The sequence below is a fragment of the Pongo abelii genome, chromosome 4 (assembly GCF_028885655.2).
Source record: "Pongo abelii isolate AG06213 chromosome 4, NHGRI_mPonAbe1-v2.0_pri, whole genome shotgun sequence".
Classification (NCBI taxonomy): Eukaryota; Metazoa; Chordata; class Mammalia; order Primates; family Hominidae; genus Pongo; species Pongo abelii.
This window is the reverse complement of record NC_071989.2, coordinates 176,996,456-177,016,001: the sequence shown is the minus strand read 5'-3', so window position 1 is coordinate 177,016,001 and position 19,546 is coordinate 176,996,456. Positions and strand designations below refer to the sequence as shown.

Here is a 19,546-nt window from a genome sequence, read left to right as displayed (position 1 = left end):
AAAGAAGTAAGAAAAGGAGAGACAGGATGCTGTGTTCTAAGACGCTGGCTAGGCAGCATCTTCAAACTTGAGAAATGCCAGCTTCCTTCTTCTACATACAATCAATGAGGCCATCTGGTAAAATAGGCAGGTTCCATTCCGGGTAAGAGAGGCAGTTTATGTTTGTCTGTAAGAACCAGAAGCCAGCAGGTTGCTGAACAACCTTTGTTTGGAAAAGTGGGAGGGTGTGATTTTGACATGCTACTAACTTCTTAATGGATTGGAAGCAAATTTGTGAAAGGGAGGTTGGAAGTGGAAGAAATGTCTAATGAGAATTTTTTTTTTCTTTTGAGACAGAGTTTCACTCTTGTTTCCCAGGCTGGAGTGCAATGGCACAATCTTGGCTCGCTGCAACCTCTGGCTCCCGAGTTCAAGTGATTCTCCTGCCTCAGCCTCCTGAGTGGCTAGGATTACAGGTGCTCGCCACCACACCCAGCTAATTTTTTGTATTTTTAGTAGAGATGGGGTTTCACTATGTTGGCCAGGCTGGTCTCGAACTCCTGACCTCAGGCAGTCCACCCGCCTCGGCCTCCCAAAATGCTGAGATTACAGGCATGAGCCACCACACCTGGCAATTTGTCCTGCATTGGCACTAGACAATGATGGTTATGATAACAGCTTACATGTATCTGGCTCTTACTTTATGGTAGGCACTGTGCCAAGTACTTTACATATGTCCCAGTGAGATAGGTGCTATTTGGTATCCCCATTTTACAGACAAAGAAACTGAGACACACAAAGGTTAGAAAAGCTGCCAGGATTTAATCTCAGGTAGAATGACACAAGAGCCTGTTTTTGTTTTTGTTTTTGTTTTTTTTTGAGATGGAGTCTCACTCTGTCGCCCAGGCTAGAGTGCAGTGGCATGATCTCAGCTCACTGCAACCTCCACCTCCTGGGTTCAAGGGATTCTCACGGCTCAGCCTCTTGAGTAGCTGGGATTACAGGTGTGCGCCACCATACCTGGCTAATTTTTGTATGTTTAGTAGAGGCGGGGTTTCACCATATTGGCCAGGCTTGTCTCAAACTCCTGACATCAAGTGATCTGCCCGCCCCAGCTTCCCAAAGTGCTGGGATTACAGGCATGAGCCACCACGTCTTGCCACAAAATCCTGTGTTCTTAAAAACACTGTTATCATGCTTGCATTTCTCTGGATTCAAGTGAAGCAGACATGGATGGATGAGCCATGTCTTTTCTTTTTATTAAAAAATATAAATGGACGAAGTGGGGCCTGATGATTCAACTTATGCAAGGAAGTTTTTCAATGTACAAAAGATTCCCTAGGTAAACCAGATATAAATTGGAGCTGAGGTGAGCAGACAAACAAACAAACAACAAAAGCTCCATTCACTATCCTCAATAATTCAACAATGCCTCATCAGCTGGGCAGCACTCTGCTGTATCTATCCCTTGAATGTGAAGTCTTTAGTGCATATTATGGGAGCCTACATTGAAAATCTGCCTTACAGAAGAGAGAAAGGCTTGATTGCATTAGAATAGCCCATTCATATGCTTCTGCATCAAAAGTAATGAAATCCTAGAAATGGACAGGTCCTTAGAGATCAGCTCATTCAAGTGTGTTCTAAATTCAGTCAATCACATGCTGCATTTATGACATTTGCAATATCTGTACTATTTACTTAATGTTTTTCTTTAAATTTACTCAGGCCTAATATCACTACCTACTTTTGCCCCCTCCCTAAGCAATAATAGCTGTATAATCTTCAGTTTGATGTGCTAGTTATATTTTTTCCTAATACTGTATCTATTTTTAAAAGCCCTACGTGACTATTCAATAAGGTATATTTGTACACCAATGAAAAGCATCTCAAGTTTGTGTATCATGCCCTGGAAGGCAATGATGTGATCCAACCCTTTCATTTGCCATATGGAGAAATTGAGGTCGGGAAGGCTTGGTGACTTGCTCCAGGATATACAAAATGTATATGGTAGAGTCAAAGCTAGAACACAGATGTCCTCCTTCATCAGCCAGTCTATTGTTCATGATACCACAATGAATTGGCTACCAAGTGATAAGAAAGCTGTCCATCACAAATATCTAAGGGAGCTCAGCTCTCCAGGAACCACTTTGTTTTCCCTTCTCCTTTGATGGAAAATCTTTAGTGCGTATTGTGAAAGCCCAGAGTCATAGACTTGGAAGGCACGTGGATTCTCTATAAAAGCTCAAGTGCAGCACACTCAGTATACATTAGGACAATGCATCCCATGTTTTTCAACAGCTCTTATTACATGTTCCCCTTTCTTTGAGTCTGGAATCTTACTTGTGTTAACTCTCATCCATGAGTTTATGTTGCAAGAGTTCCAAATTCTTTGCTCTGGTGAAGTAAGGAAGGAATATCTTATATCAAGCTATTGACTCAGCAAGCTTGGCGCCATCACTGTGAGCCACAAGCTAGTCCATCAGACCAGTTCCCCTGAAACAGTAAGGGAACAGCGCAGAGTACGACACAAATCACTGTCTCCCCACAGAGCTAAAACACCAAGAATTCTTCTCCTCTTTTCTTTTTTGATGGGAGCTCATAACATGAGCAGACATTACTAAATCACATAAAAATACAAAAAAATGCTTCCATTTAAACTACAGAATGATGAGTCATAAAGTTAGAATGTAGTTTGTGTCTATCTTGTCTATGTTTCTACTGATGCTAAAAGCCCTTCAACGTCTAGGACAAGAAAGCAAACGCTTCCAGTGATGAGACTCTTGCTGCTTGTAAAGCAGTTATTTTCTTTCCTTTTATTTCTTTGCAGTGATGTGAAAACATGTTTCTGTAAGTCTGCCTCCCAGTCCTTGCTCTGGGATTGGATAGGAAACCTCTGGCAGACTGTCTGACCCAGACTCAAAAAGAACTTCTGGGTATGTGGTGACTCCTGATATGCAGTAAGGAAGCTCATGTTTTGGCCAAATTATAGGGGGGTGGTGGGGGAGAATCAGCAATGGAACAGCTTTTGCATTCTGTTAAAAGTTTATCCACAATCGTTATCAGTAAAAGGCCATCGCTTTAGGTTTTCACTTAAAATAAAAAAAGGAACTACAACGATAGTTCTAATAAGAGCCCCTGGAGGAATAGGTTAATTAACCAATCAGAGAATTAGCTGCTTCCACAGGCCTGGTGGTAAGGATGACTCCACAGTGGCTAATTTCATCTCAACTTGATCTCATTGTAGAGTCATGAAAGCTCAAGCGTTCAAGGACAGTAGCCACAAGAAAAAAAAGTTTTCATAACTTAGAATGAGACTGGAATGAGATTCAGAAGCAGCTGTCCTCAGTCTGAAGTTGGTTAATTCTGACAGTCACTTTCTTCTCAACCTGTTCCCTATTGTTCTGAAGCACTCTCCCTCTTGGACTGTGACCTTGTCTACTTCTGATGACAATCACTTAATCAGCACATTGGATCATCGCACGGCTGGTTTTACCTTGGGTAAAGATTCATTTTCCTTATTAACATCACAAGCACCGATTTCTTTCCCCAACCAATTAAAGAGGAAAAATAGAAGGGCCCAGTGCGATACAGGGAAAAGAAAACTGTTCTGACTTGTGGCACCTGGGTAGGTCACTCAGCCTCACAAGGTCCTAGGAATCAAGCCCTTATGATTCTGAGATGAAATCGGAGGTTAGGACCACATAGATAAAATACACAAGTTGAAATAACCATTGCAGCCTTTACTCACTACCCAGATATCAAACAGTTCACTCAGGGTTGGGAAGTGCCCAGTATGGGCAGATTCAGTCTGTGGGTTAGTTTGTATTATTCAGAGCAGATGTCTGGATAGCCCATGTTCAGGAGATAATTGCAAGAGTCCACAGTTAGCATGTAGCATCGCTCCTTGATTCCCCGGCAATGCAAATGTTGGCTTCTTCTTGCATTTTGCCCAATTGTTCTGCTCATTAACACACACTAACATCTACTTTACCTCTTCATGAGACGCTGATCTACATTTACTATATATAGTTCTTAGTGATTTTGATCTATTATTATACACATTCTATAGTTCCTCCATGCCCTGGTGTTATAGCCTTTGCATGGCCTTTTGATGTTAGTTCCCAGTATTTTTTTTTTAGACAGGATCTCACTCTGTCACTCAGGCTGGAGTGCCATGGTGTGATCTTGGCTCACTGCAATCTCTGCCTCCCTGAGCTCAAGCGATTCTCCCACATTGGCCTCCCAAGCAGCTGGGACTACAGGCATGTACCACCATGCCCAGCTAATTTTTGTAGTGACAGGGTTTCACCTTGTTGGTCAGGCTGGTCTCAAACTCCTGATCTCAAGTGATCCGTCCACCTCAGCCTCCCAAAGTGCTGGGATTACAGGCATGAGCCACTGTGCCAGGCCTAGGTCCCAGTATTAACAAGGGGTGATGGTGGTGGTGGTGGTGGTGGCGGCAGATGACAGGAACAACAACCCATTTTAAAATTACGTTTAAAGAATAAACCTCTTCTAGCCACACAATGTGCCATCTGTTCTAGTCATAGGAGTAAACCGCACACTATACAAAAAATGCTAATATAGTCCAAAGATACACATGAATTGTGGCTGATATGTATTCAAAGTATATTTTTATCTACACAATTCTGTAGATTTTAGCCATGCCATATATTTAACTTTTAAGGAAAAGGTTATGTAACAATCATTGCTTGGTAGAATCCAGTCTGCCAGTAAGTTAGCTCTAACAGTTAACATTGATGTCTTATACCTTATATTTAAATCTTTAGCAATCTCTACTACATTTTCAAATATAAATAATTTGGTTGCAAATTCCAGAAAGGCATTAACCAAACATGGACTGATCCTGGGGCTTCCAGCTGACTAAGTTTTAGAAGTCTGTCCTTGTGTCCTCATCTTTTTTCCCCATTTCTCTTTTTTGATTCTTTTAGTACAGTAAATGTAATCCACAAGGACTGATGTGAATTGTTCAGTTGACTATTTGCAATGACCCCAAGAAAACTACCTCACTATGACCTTTTGTAAACAGGCCACAGACAACCCAAGTGTCCAACACTAACTCCCACAATTCTGCCTTACCCGAAATTTCCCTATGCATTGTTTGCTGACTTGGTACCATGTCATTTTTATGTATTTTCTATTTTCAAAATATAGCATTTGAGGCTGCGCTTGGAAAGGACCAAAGAGCCCCCATTTCCTCTCTGTCAGTATCCCCAAAGAGGAGAACTGATGCTGGGCTTGTAAATTGTGGCATTTACTTTAAATGAAATGACAGGAGTGTCTGCTCAAACTAGAAGAATAAAACTCCACAAAACAGCTCTGGGGGCCGGAGATAGAAAAGCAAAAGATGCAATTATGCATGCATGAACATCTCTCTGGTTTTTGAATGGCAAATCTCACCGATCAAGGTATGCTTAGTTTTGTTTTTGAGAAAACCACAGTGAACATAACTATGAGGAGATGGCACATGTCCTACTAATAAAGCCACAGAGCCCTAATTTCTCACAAGAAAAGGCTTTGGTAGTAAAGATCTTTATAACATACAGAGCACAAACTCTAAAGTCACAGGAGATCATCGTTCTGAACAAGAGACTATCCTGGACCAGCACTCTCTTCATTTTGGGAGCTTTAGCTGGCATATCAATTTACACTTTCTGAATGTCTCTCAAGAACTCATGTATGTCATCTCACAAAGATGTGAAACCTGTACCAAACACTTCAAGTAGCAGTAACACCTTTTTTTCCAACTCATCTCACCCAAAGGGCTAGCTTGACCGAAACATCTATGTTCTCTTGTTGGCCAATTCCTTGCTGTTCTCTACTGAGACCAAAGTTGTCATCTTCCCATCTCAAGGGCCCCGGAAGCATTTCAGCACATCTATTGTTTTTTCTCCACTCCCACTCTGTGATATCTGGAGTAGACCCCTCAGACCCTTCAAGCTACAGTTGGTGTCCTTTTCTTAATGGGGGTGTGGACCTGCCTTGCTTTTCTCCCCTCTATCCATCAAGATTTGTGCAATTCAGGAGTTAGCCTTTCTTTTTTTTTTTTTCCCATAACGGGCCACACAAGCAGCTCTGTGGGCCATGTGGTCTCCTAATTACTCAGTGCTGACAGGTGGCATGGAAGCTGGCGAGGCATCAGTGAATGGGCGTGGGTGTCCTGTAATAATACTTTGTTTATGGTCACTGAAATGTGAATTTCATATCATTGTCACGTGCCAGGAAATAGTTTTCTTTGGATTTGTTTTCAGCCCTTAGAAAATGTAAAAACTATTCTTAGCTGGCAAGCCAAGGAAAAACAGGCAGCAGGCCAGATTTGGCCCTCTGGCCGTAGTTTGGCGACTCCTGCTCGAATCCATCTGGACTGCCCTCTTGTGAGCTATTTCCAAAGTAAAGACAGATTGTAGGTAGGAGAGAGCCAGCAGGCATCATTGTGGAAACACTAACCCTGCCCCTCTGTCCCCCAGATGTGGGAAGGGGGAGCAAAGGGGAGGTTGATGTTGGATTGTATGAATTAAAAGAAAGGATTATCTACCTCAACGCTGATGATTGGCAAGAACTTTTGAGGGGGAGGATTTGGGGCAATGGAGATATGGGGAGGGGACTCTTCATTTAAATAACACCAGGCATGCAAAAGTACAGCAAAAGGAATGCCCCTGATGAATGGAAGCTATTGTAAGAACTGTCTCAGTATAGGGCTGTGCACAGCCCTCCCTTGAAAGTCTTCTGAATTATTCCTCAGACTCTGCAGGGAACTGAGGATAAAAGCGGCTGCAGGGGAGCAAGACCTGGAGCGTCATCGAGAGATTGCAAAAACAATTCACTGCCAACAGACTGTCCCAGCAGGGTCCCAGTGCTATGGTCGTGGCCCTGATTGGCATGCTGCCCCTCGGATGCCCAATCAGATGGAACTGGAAGAAATCGAATACAGAGTCAGTCCACTTTATCTCTGTATAACCACCCAAATGAACAGCATGGGAAACTGAGTCTGATTTCATGAATCAGCCCTGCGCAAGCTCCTAGCCCTGTCTCTCACTCCAGGTGGCCCATCTGTGACTGGGGTTGTTAGGCAGGGACAGAGGGGAGGGTCTCAAACTTGATGGCTGGGATCAAAGGTAACTTCAAGGGGCCAAACTGTAGTTTGGCTGGAAACGTCTTTGAGAATTTCCATGCAGGCAAGTAGATTAGCCAGCTTGGTATAAAAATGGATCCTAGGCTTGATCTAATTAAACAACAAAAGTAAAAACTGGAGGTAAAATGATGCTCAAGTTGACCACTTTGTCATCCCAACTGTCTGAGAGATGTGCAAAGCCAAAGAGCATTGGCTCCCAGCTCCTCTACCAAAGGGATGATTAGGTACATTTAATCCAGTATAGTCCTACCCTAAATCACAATTGTGCCGAAACAGAGAGAAAAATAAAAATGAAGAAACTCCAAAACTATTTCTTCTTAACAAAGAAAATGACCTTTAAAATATTCTTAGTCAAGAAGCTTTTATAGAGAGGTGGCTGAGTGAGAATAAAATGGGACCAGAGGAGGAGACATTTAATGATGGTGGTGGTGACGGGGAATCTCAGGAGCTTACGGTGGTACCTGCTACGGAGGGAACCTGAGAGTCCTGCCTGCCTCTAACCTGACCTAAAATTAGTGAGTTCACCTTGTTGCCAGCAAGCAGGGATCCAGTGATCCAGCCAGCTGAGAGAGGATTTAAAAAGGGGAGAGATGCAGACCACAGTGATTTGAGGTGCTTGCAACCCCCAGACACCGACAATTTCCCATGCATGTACATTTCTCCCTCCCTGAGATTGGAAGTTTGGAGGGGTTTTCTTATCTGCTCTGGTCCCTTTCCTTTCAACTCGGAATCCTGGAAAGAAGGAAAAGCCCTTCCCAGTTAGGGACCTCATTTTTCTCTTTCCCTATCCCCTGGGAGATTTGGAGAGGCAGCAGGAAATGTGGGAGAGCACTTGTGTCCCTGAAGGAACAGCCAGTTGCCATGCGCGACCGTCACTATAGATCTACGATTTATGAAAATAAAGCAATATGTGCCTGTTTCGGTGCCTGCCGTTTGCCTACCAATGGTGCAGTGTTCACCATTCCAGCCCTCTCGGCATTCACATTTGCCATCTTTACAGGTCCCGTGCTCAATGCAGCGGGGGTGGCACACGCGCTGGTCACATGCTGCGCCTGTCCAGCCCTCTTCACAGCGGCAGGCTCCCCCGATGCAGACGCCGTGAGTGCCACAGTCTACTGAGCACACTTCTGGAAGAAAAACAATGATTACAGCTCAACACCACAGCTGGTAAAACCTTCCATGGAGTCCAGACCACGCACATGGCCCAGACCCCTGGAGCAGGGCCCGAGGCCCAGCAGCTCTGTCATCTTTGGAGGCTTGTCTCTCCTTGGCTGGGTATCAATTCATTGTTAGATCTTTTTTTCTAGAGAAGTGGTTCTCAAAGTGTGGCCCCTGGACCAGCAGCATCAGTATCACCTGGGAACTCGTTAGAAATGTAGATTCTTGTGCCCCAGTTGGACCAAGTGAATTAGAAGATCTGGGAATGGGACTCAGAGATTTTGTTGGAACAAGTCCTCCAGGTGGTTCTGATACTCACTAGAATGTGAGAACCACTCTTCTAGAGATTGAGACCATTCCAACCAGTTTGGCAAAGCTAACTGGGAAGTACCCACCTGAAAAGATCCATGTACGGATCCCGACTCTCTAGTCAGCTGGGATTCCTCCCCCACTGAGAGCCTGAACTGACCAAGCACAAGAGGTCAGTTGGGGACCCTGCTGCTCCATTCCCATGATGACTGCAGATCCCCCCGTTACCCAGATCGCTACCTTGGCGGCAACAATGACCGCTGTAATTGTGCTGCATTTACACAGCTTCTTTCTCAAAGGAGCTCAAAGTCTTTTGTGCTTGGGGAGGAGACAGACAGACAGATATGCACTCTCTGGTATTCCAGACCTCTCACGCAAGGACAAGCACGTGCCAGACATTCATCCTTTCATCAGTCTACTGAGGGAGGCGTGGCTTGGCATGCCAGGTGAAGGAAGACCGGGCCGGGGAGTGGGGCCAGTAACTCACTCAAAGTCACACAGCATATCTGTAGCATAACTGGGTTTTGGATCTAGGACCCCTGCCTCCTTCCATCATCTGCACGGCCTTGCCAGGACCACCAGCAACAGAGTTGAAGCCAGAGTCGAGTGGGCTGAGAAGACATTCCAAAATAGCCCATTTTAACTGACTCTTTTTTTTTTCTTTTTGGAATGAAATATTCATTTCTTTCCCATTGTAGGCAAAGCTTCACATCTATTCCCTTCCTGATTGCCATGGCAATCTGACAGCTGTCTCACTACCCAGAGGAAGGGGGCGGAATGATCGCTTGCTTGGATAGGGACTTGTCAGTGTGAACAGAACCTTTCTCAGGAAGATTGGGACTGGCTTGAACTGTTGAACTGTTCCATTTTTAAGGTCACTCTGGAGGGAAGACTCATACTCTAAATTTTAGGAAAATGAAGTGTACAGCGCGACTTCATTATTTTCCTGTCACTAGAGTATTACAGAGCTTTAGAACATGTTCACGCAGCACCCCAAGGGAGCCTCTTTTCTGTTTTATGGGACATTCCATTTAGTTTGTCTGGGGCTGAATTGTTCTGTTTTGTTTTCTGGTACCTTTAGGGAATGTACATAAGAAAACCTATAATGCAAATGGAAGCATCCCTCCTGGGCTCCTCATCCATTTGCGGTGATGGAACCAACCCAGTGCTTGTTTGTTTGTTTGTTTCTCAAAGATCACAGACTCCATGACTGAGGAGAAGAGAATGAGAAAGACACAATGTGATTCATCAAAGTCCTCTTATCCCAAGCTAAGTATTAAGAGTAGATTCCCATCCATCTGAGAATGGGATGGAACACAGGGCAGGAGTGTTGGAGAGAGGAAGGAGAAAACCTTGTGGCTTACCAACAGAGCAGTCGGGACCCATCCAGTTGGGATCGCAGCTGCAGAGGCCCGTGTCAGGCAGGTACGTGCCATGCCCACTGCACTGGTCTGGGCACTGGACCCTTGCCAGCTCACAGTTCAGACCACCCCAGCCAGGGCTGCACAGGCATTCTCCATTCACACAGACTCCGTGGCTGGAGCAGGTGGGATCCAAGCAATCAACTGAAAAAAACAAAAACAAAAACCAAAGAATAAAAGTATTAATCACCCATGGAGGATGGGCCATGAAACATGGGCTTGCTGCTGAATGGACCAGTGGGTCACCAGTTCCCATCCACTTGCTAGCAAGTGGAGTAGCCCAAGAAATACTTATGTGGTCACCTGAAGAACACCCATAAAAAGTAAAAGCCTTCTTATTTGTCAAACACCAAATCTCAAACTTGAAGAAGATGCAAGAGAAACGAAAAGGGGATTTCTCAAGCAGAATTAGGAGAAGTCAGATATAGAAGTGTGCCGTTCCACCTTTAGCATCTTGTGCTTATAAAGATTAGGACCTTGACTGAATCATATCAGAGCATCTGCGATAGGAATGTGAATATCTGCCAGGTTTCCACATGTGTCGCCAAACTGGATTGCCCCTCACTATAAGAGAGAAAAGTAGAGAGGCTCATTGTAACTTCACTAATACTTCACTTCAAAAGGTAACAAAAGATGAAAAGGAAAACCAATGAAACTTATAAATGAGTCACTTTCCTAATGAGGTTTCACTTAGGCTAAGTCTAAAATTAGTATCCATTCTCTGAGCACACACCCACTGAAGGAGTTAGTAAATGTGCAGGATAGAAGAGGCGAAGTTGGGTGTGAAAATGATCCAAAAGGGGTCACCTTCCTACAGGTAATCACCAGGGGACTGGATGGCTATCTCTGGCTGAGGCACTGACCTTCTACCAGTCAATCAGATGAGTTGACGTGCAGAGTCTGGTCATTGTGGTTCTTGCCTGTTTCACTGTCTGATTGTTTGGCCATCTTAATAGAGTGGATATACATCCAGTACGTAACTTGAATAAACTCAGAGTGAGGAGAGGAGTGAGCTGCAAAGGCCAGTTCTTCAGGACAGGACTTTTTGCATGAGAATGTGATCTCAAACCTGGGACCTCCATTAAATCTAAAGGTTGAATAAATAGGGCCTTTTAGAGGAAGCCCAGCTTTCTTATGTATTCCTATGTATTCTCAGGAAATGACGCAATGTCATTTGGAGAAGAGGGTTCTTTGTGTAATATGTGGTTTGAATGAGAGATGGTGGTCTAGCAGACGGCTCAAATATTGCTTTGTGGATCAGACAAATGTGGATGTATCATCACCTTATTTGATTAAGACGTATTTCTCCCATTTTCACGGCTTCCAAATCAGGCCTGTTGGCCCAGATTACAGGATTGCTTCTTCTATCACCTGGGGGCACAGCTAGCTTGAGACCACTTTGAATTCTATTCTTGAGGTTTTTATGGACCATGCTGACAGTGTTATTAAATCCTTCCTGTGTATGCGTACCGTCTTATGGTTTAAATTCTCAGAAAATTTTGTTTTCTCTCCTTGCACAATGCCAAGATTGAAATATGCAAGACTTCTGGTCTCTAAATAATTCACTATTATACTAAGATGATAATTCCTCAGGGTCTTAGCTTTCTGTAGGATCTCCTAAGACGTTTTTTATGCTGAGTGTCTTTTTTTCTTTCCCTATGGGGCACAAAATAATGTCTTTTTTGTTTGTTTGTTTGTTTGTTTTCTGAGACAGGGTCTTGCTCTGTCACCCAGGCTAGAATGCAGTGATATGATCATAGCTCATTGTAGTCTCGAACACCTGAGCTCAAGTGATCCTCCTGCCTTAGCCTGCCAACTAGTTAGGACCACAGACACACACTGCCATGTCCAGCTATGTTTTTTTTTTTTCTCTAGAAATGGGGTCTTGCTATGTTGCCCAGGCTAGTTGTGAACTCCTGGGCTCAAGCAATCCTCCTATCTCAGCCTCCCAAAGTGCTGGGATTACTGGTATGAGCCATCATGCTCAGCCATTAGTGTATTTTAATATGGATGACATATTGGCTCGAAATATGACATTATTTAGAGTATCCATGCCACAAATTAACTAGTCTTGAGGGACATCAGACTTGAGAAATTTGGACTTACTGGAAATCACAATATTCCATGAAGTTTCCAAAGGGCAGCCCTCCCTTGAAGCAAAAATAATAATTTTCAGTGGTAAGAGATATTTCTCACGATCCCATTTGGATAATCTCAGGAAGGTATTATATATGGAAGTCATTTCAAAACCGTTTCAGGCATGGGGAAAAAACAGTGATTAAAAAAAAAATCAGGGGTACACTCCCCCAAAGGTGAATTTTGGTTGCTTATTATTAGTTGGAGATATTTATGATGATGTTACATAATCTTGTTATTATCACTTTACAGTTGAATTCATTGTCTCGGGGAGTATAACTCCTGATGACATAAGCCCATTTGATACCTTCAGATTTGCTCCATTTAGGGTGGTGGAGCACATCTGAATGTAAACTTGAGCTGAAAGCATCAAACACACAGAAGGCAAAGGGCGCGCCGGGCGTGGTGACTCACACTTGTAATCCCAGCACTTTGGGAAGCCGAGGTGGGTGGATCACAAGGTCAGGATATCAAGACCATCCTGGTTAACACGGTGAAACTCTGTCTCTACTAAAAATACAAAAAATTAGCCGGGCGTGGTGGCTGGTGCCTGTAGTCCCAGCTACTTGGGAGGCTGAGGCAGGAGTATGGTGTGAACCCGGGAGGCGGAGCTTGCAGTGAGCCGAGATTGCGCCACTGCACCCCAGCCTGGGTGACAGAGTGAGACTCCGTCTCAAAAAAAAAAAAGAAAAAAAGACAAAGGTCTGTGCAGGGCCTTTGGTGTCTCATGCCTAGCACAGGTAAGGGAATATACCAGGTGTTCAATACACAGTTGCTGCGAGAATGAAGGACAGACTGTGCTATAAGCATTTGTCATTGATGGGACACACTTCCTGTGTAGAGAAAGGATTGATGGGAAGCAGAAATGGTGCTAACAATTTCTTTCTTGCTTTTGGAAAAAATTCATATTTGGGGATCTGTAAATTATGAACAAGTTCATTCAGAACCCATCATGTTTATATTGTTCTAATGAAGGAAATTCTGAAATTCTAATTTTTCACTCTGCCCCCATTTCTAATAAGGCAAAATCAAAATATACACAAAAATATCTTGTGGCTTATTGCTTCAAAAATTGTTCTCAACCTATAATTAGCCAGTTAAAATGTTTGGTGAGGTGCCAGCAGCTAGGAGCTTTCAAAAAAAAATCACAATCTTTTTCTTAGAAGGATGAAATAATAAAAAGTAATACACTAAAAAAATGAAAATGGCATTTTTCTTCCAGATAAATTAGCCCTCTCTTCTCTATCCTGAATTATGGTATAAAGGAAGGAGGAAAATCCACAGAGATTTATTAGTGCCAGTACTAGAATGCCATCAAAAAAACCATTTATTGTATCTAAAAATATGAGCTAACCCTTTCTCTGGTCAGTGATACCAGTAAGTATGCCCTTTGTGCTATATAATTACAGCAGTGGATGGAATAACTAAATTCAAACTTCAAGAGGAGCAGTTTTACTATGAATTTTAAATTTGGTTCCGATTTCCTAAGATGGTCTTGTGGCCACGTCCTTAGAGTCTTTAGCAGGCAGGAGGGACTATGGCATTTTACGAAGCTTTATAAATAGAAACAGTGTTACACTTAAAAGGGGACAGTGGCCTTTACCAGCTAAGTACCATGTGCCTCGAAACATCAGCCCCCTGGCAGCTGAAATCATTAGAACTCATTTAGTCTTGGGCCCTCTGTAGGTTTGACAAAAAAGGGTTGTGAATGCAATTTCTATCCCTAAGGATAAAAAAGGAGGTCAAGGAGTTTTACAAACAATATGTACTATAAGCCCCTGAAGAACCATGAATTACATTTATGAAGTTAAATGTCATTGAAAAATGACTCAACCATGAAACTGACATGAAAACATGGCTGACTTAAACTAATATGTCAATTCCTCTCTCATCACCTTCCCACTCCCCTACACATCATTGAATGAAACCTCACGAATACATCCTTTCATTTTCTTGTGCAAATTTGTTAATAGTACAACCATGTTTATGCAGGAAAAACGAAGGGATGGCAACTATTGATTTCACTGCCATGGCCATTTCAGGTAAATTGTTTGAACGTTATGACTATGATGAATATCAGAAATAAAAAAGCTAAATGGAAGAAAAAGTGCTGATCCAGACTTTCTGATTCCATTTCCTATTTTGAAAACAGCGTATGAATCACCTCGGTTCATTCTTTTTGGGTAGCAGAAATCAATAGAGGAGATTTCATCCTTTCATAATGATTCACGTGGCTTGTTTGGTTGGATGGTTAATTCACTCTGAACATTTAAATAAGACTGGGTGGGATAGTGAGAAAGTTGAGAAATCACTTGAGATTCCATGCATACAGCTGTGTATAATCTTACTGGAGAGAAAAAATTCGAAGGCTGGCAATGTTGTTGTCCTAGCACTTTCCTTTCTCCAAATGATGCATGCAAAAGGTCATTTTAACCTTTCTTGTCATATTATTGGCCTCTCTTATGTTTTCAGCGCATGCAGCTTTGCCTCCTGCAATCCATTTATCTTTAAGAACTTTAACCTTTCAAGCAGGGTTATTAAATCAGTATTTCCTCCATCCAAACTCCCAATTCTTTATGATGCAGACATAGGGAGGCTACCCTTTATAATAGAGGAAAAATTATATGGAGAACTGAGCAAGTGAAGATCTGGGGATCAGACTTCTGGGCCCCATTAAGGGCATTACTGCTGATATATTGAAAAATCTTAGAGGAATAATGTTATGGAAGCTGACTTTTGGTAGCCATAGTTCTAAAAACGATGAAATGCAGGGTTTCACAAGGGAACCCTATGTGGGTGTATCTAAGTACAAAGCACTGTCATTACTTTGTGGTGAGAGCTGTGATGATTGGTTATTTTGTATAGAACTCTGGAGATCCATTGGTTGTTGGGATGAAAGAATGAATCCATTAGCATCTGAGAACCTCATAAAACCTGAGATCCCTTGTTAGCCTGGCCATGAGGAACACAGAATGCATATGGCATCCAACAGGATCTTTTCTATGGGGACATCTTGGGTGGTTACATCAAGTTCATGCAGAATAGGCAGGGGCTTCACTTTTTCCCCTTAGTTTGTTGGGCAAGTTGACACTTCTATTTCTGTTGGGGATATGGGAGGGAAAAGGGCTATTTGAGTTGTGTGAGGACATTTCACTGGGAGATGGACTTAGAGAAAAGGAGCCTCAGCTGGAAGACAATGATGAAGCCAATTCAGAGATTGGGGAATGGGCAAGGGGCTGAGAGGGTCCATGGTCTTACCTTCCTACCAGCCGTGGCCAATTCTTTATATGGTGAGAAGTAATCAATGGGCAAACAGGGACCATATTCTGTAAGGGCAAATACAGAGCAGGAAGGCTGACAGGCAGCATGGCTTTCTCTTGCCTTGTAGCTACTGCAAGTCAGTCCCAACATTTTGGCACAAAATAATTTATCTGAAATAACTGATCAAGGTAACTAGGACTAGTTAGAGCTGCTTTTGGATCCCCTCCAGAGAGGTGCTCTTTCTCCCTGTTCCTGTATCCCCTCTTCTATGTCCCCCTCTCCTGATGTCCAAGCCTGATCTCTGACCATATTGTCAGATTAGATTCAGTTGATTATATCCCTGATTTTCACCCATGTGTGTGAAAGGCCCTTATGTGTCTGCCAGGGTGGGATTTTCAGGATCCATCAAATCCCGTCCCTCTTGCTGCATCCTCACTCTCCTCTAGTTTTGTGCAACTGTAAGTAACGAAGCTAATTTGCCCTACATGGTGTTTCTAAATGACATAAAAAACCTACAGTCTTTCAAGCCTGACTGCTATCTATTGATATTAATTTTTGCTGAAATATTTACACAGACATATATAGGTCTTGGATTACCAGGAAGAGTTAGTAACAACAACAACAACAACAAACAGCTTTTTGTTTGGAAGGGAGGCAAGGGGCTTAGGAATTCTTGTTTCTTTTCTCTGAATAGCTTTAGTAATTCCCAATTACTAAATAAAGCAGGAGAAAAGAGGAAGAAAGATAGGGCGAGGGAAAGGAACAAAAGAGGAAAAGAAAGAGAAGGAAGGGGAGGAGGAGTAGAAGGAAAGAGAAGACAGAAAGACAAAGGCAGAGAGAGCAATTTAAAGAGAAAAACAAAGATGAAAGAGAAAAGGAATCAATTTCTATAAAGGAGAGTAAAACAAAACGTTTCTTCCAGAACCATCTCCATAGGCCTTTCTTGTTCTACAACTAAAGAAATTTATCAAAGCAAAGGAGTTTGAAGTTTTTTGTGCAAAATGTTGAAACTTCTCTTGCAAAACACGCAGCCCAGGACTGGGCTCATTAGCAAAGGTCAAGCCCTGCAAACGCCTCCCTCCACTGCTGCCTAGCCCCGGGGCTGGCGGGCTTACCTTCTTCACAGTGCTCGCCTTTGTAGCCAGCAGAGCAGACACAGTTCCCATCAATGCAGGAGCCGTGGCCCCCGCAGGAAGGATCGATGCACTGATTCATGGGCACGTCGCACTCTGCGCCTTTCCAGCCGCTGTAGCACTGGCACGTCCCTTTAGAATATTGTCCATTCCCACTGCACAGGACGGGGCAGGCAGCTGCACAAACCAAAGACAGAGCACTAGGTCACAAAGGGCCAGCATCCGAGGGGCTATGGCAGTCTAAGGAGGTAGAGCTGTCTGGCCTTGGGGCTTGGCTTACAGTGCTCTAGGTTGGGGACTCTGGCTGTGCAGGTGCAGAACCATTGCCAGATAAACAACACAAGTGCTACTGATAGTAGCAGCTACCACCAATTAAATGCTTGTTATGTGCTTGGCACGGTATATAAAGAAGGCTTTATGTGCAATTCATGACTTCATCGTCATAATCACCCTATGAGGTGGAGGCTACAGTCATGGTCCCCATTTTTGCAGGTGAGGCTCAGACAGGGGAAGTGACGTGTGCAGTCACACAGCCCACAAGCAGCAGAGCCCAGCTGGGAACCAGGTTGGCCCAACTTTGAAGTGGTACCCTTCACTAGGCGACACTGACGTACTTATTGTTGTTCTGTTGTTGGTATTGGAGATTAGAATCCATTTTGCTGATTATTTTTCCCTCAGATCAGTCGACTCTTATTCCTAATAAGTTTATGCCTATTAAAAAGGAAGTGGGGATGAGACACAGCTGAGCCACTAAAAGTCTCACTGCCTCAGTTTTCTTATCTATACCATGAAGAAATGAAGTAGTCCCCCTTTATCCGCGGTTTCACTTTCAGTTTCAGTTACCCATGGTCAACTGCTATCTGAAAATAGGTGAATATGGTACAATAAAGAATTTAGAGAGAGAGAAATTACATTCACATAATTTATGTTACAGCTACTGCTTTAATTGTTCTATTTTATTATTATTGTTAATCTCTTACTGGGCCTAACTGATAAATTAACCTTTATCCTAGATATGTATGTGTAGGGAAAACATGGTATGTGTAGGGTTTGTACCATTTGTGTTTTCAGGTACACACAGGGGGTCTTGGAATGTATCCCCTGAGGATAAGGAGGGACTACTGTCATTGTGCCTCCTTCAAAGTGTAACATGTGTAATAAAGTATAATGATTAAATGCTTGACTTATTAAAAAAAAAAGAAAAGGGGGCAGGCAGGCTGAAGGCATGAAATTTCTAGCAGTTCGCCCATCAGCTGTACCCTCTTCCATCTGTTGGTGAGAAGAAGGTTGGAAAATCAGTGGGGATTGTCTGGGAGGAGATTACCTACAGCTTTAAAATTGGCCTCAAATGTGCCAATTCCCACCTTTCAGAGTTCATCAAGAATGGGATTTCAGTGGTCGGTCTCCTTCAGGTCTTGAACTTCTCATTTCCGCATCAGTTTGTAAAGAGCCTAACTTTCCAACCTGCCCTCAAATTTGGGCCTAAAATCCTCCGGCTATGGAAGTGGCAATAGAGGCCTTCAGAAATGACGGACGCAGGTGTTTCAGTGACTCCTGGTGTTATCCATGGTTTGGAATGCACAGGTTCCGAGAATTCTGCATGTGTGTGTACACACATCTAAAACCCGGGTGAGCTCCCTGTGCCACACAGCGATGGCATACCTAATCATGTCACTTCCTAGTCACCTTCCCCACCCAGCCTCATGAATCCCCTTTTGTTGTCATGTTTCTATGTAGTTTTTATGGTAATTAACTTTCCTCTGTGCGTGTCTAATTTCCCAAAGATATATAGTCAGCTATTCAAGACAGGGACTATGTTTATCCTTGTTGATTTCCTTCCATTGCTATGTTCATCAATGGTGGCTTGATTAGGTAAACATTTCTCCTGTGTTCCTGATATTCAGAGATTTCCCAGTGGTGGGGGGTTGTGGGCAAGCACTAAATGGCCATTTATGAAAGACGTGGGAAGAACAGTCCCTGGAGTGAATCTCATGCTGTAAACACAATGCCTTTTTCTGGGGAAGTGCATGTTTTACCTTAATTGCAAACTGATTTGAAATATAACTATCTCAATAGTTGACATACGATTGAGGGGCCATTTCCCCTCAAAATGCTTTATAATAGGACAGTTGCCAGAACTATTGGGGGTGCTATTTTCAGTAGAATTCTTATGCTTATGAATCTACCAGAGGAGAAGAATGAGTTCAAAAGTGAGAACTTCAAAGCCACATATTGAATTTAGATGAACTGTCTAAATGTAGGGATCATACTCTCTATCTCCAGGATGCTTAAACAGAGGAGTTTGTACAGAGTTGCTACAGATGCTGATTGTCTAACAGAGGGTAGAAAAAGAGCTTTGAGCCCAGGGTGCCCAATTAAGAATTAGGGAACATGCAAATATGAAGTAGCACAAGAAACTCTGAACTTTCTTAAAGTTTTGAGAGGGATTTCAGACAGAGTGAAGTTTGTTCCATGCCAGTTCCTCCTGAGACTCATGCTAAGCTCTAGGTCTGGGATGGCAAGTGTGTACACATGATCTATAGTACTACCTTCCCACACCTCTACAGACATCACTAATTGATCACGGCATCTTGTTCCCCTGAGCCCAGACAGAGCCTCGAAACCATCAACGCAGTGTCCAGGCTGAGACCGGCAAGCAGGCAGAGTTGGTATTCAAGAGAAAACCTACTTGTCATTTCTGATCTAGGTAATAGTGAAGGTATTTCCTGGTGGGAAGACTAGAATCAACATCACTTCTCAGCCCCCTTCCAGCCCTGCACTGAAATAAAAAACAGCGAGAAGTATGGTTGCACAATGTGTACTTAAATGAGCTTCCAAGGGCTGTTTCCAACTCTCTGACCTAAGGGTTATATATTGGATGGGCTGTCACGGGTGGCAGAGAAAGTTACATCAAATCACCAACACTGGTCTCCTATTACATCCTCCTTCCTCCCGAAAGGTGGAGGAGGGTAGAAAGTAAGGTGCAAAATTTTTGT

At 43.1% G+C, this 19,546-nt stretch overlaps 1 protein-coding gene across 19 annotated transcripts in view; it reads right to left on the bottom strand.

Moving 5' to 3' along the window:
- The window catches only part of TENM2 (teneurin transmembrane protein 2), a 1,285,801-nt gene that overhangs the window by 128,367 nt on the left and 1,137,888 nt on the right, over nt 1–19,546 (bottom strand). For 11 of the 19 annotated variants that reach the window (XM_054556187.2, XM_054556189.2, XM_054556188.2 and 8 more), the window contains 3 exons: nt 16,533–16,727; nt 9,964–10,164; nt 8,047–8,259 (listed from right to left, as the gene is read on the bottom strand). In XM_054556187.2, coding sequence (XP_054412162.2) covers nt 8,047–8,259; nt 9,964–10,164; nt 16,533–16,727 — 609 coding nt within the window. The remainder of the gene's footprint in view (nt 1–8,046; nt 8,260–9,963; nt 10,165–16,532; nt 16,728–19,546) is intronic. The other 8 variants (XM_024247419.3, XM_054556191.2, XM_054556197.2 and 5 more) reach the window with 4 other exon arrangements.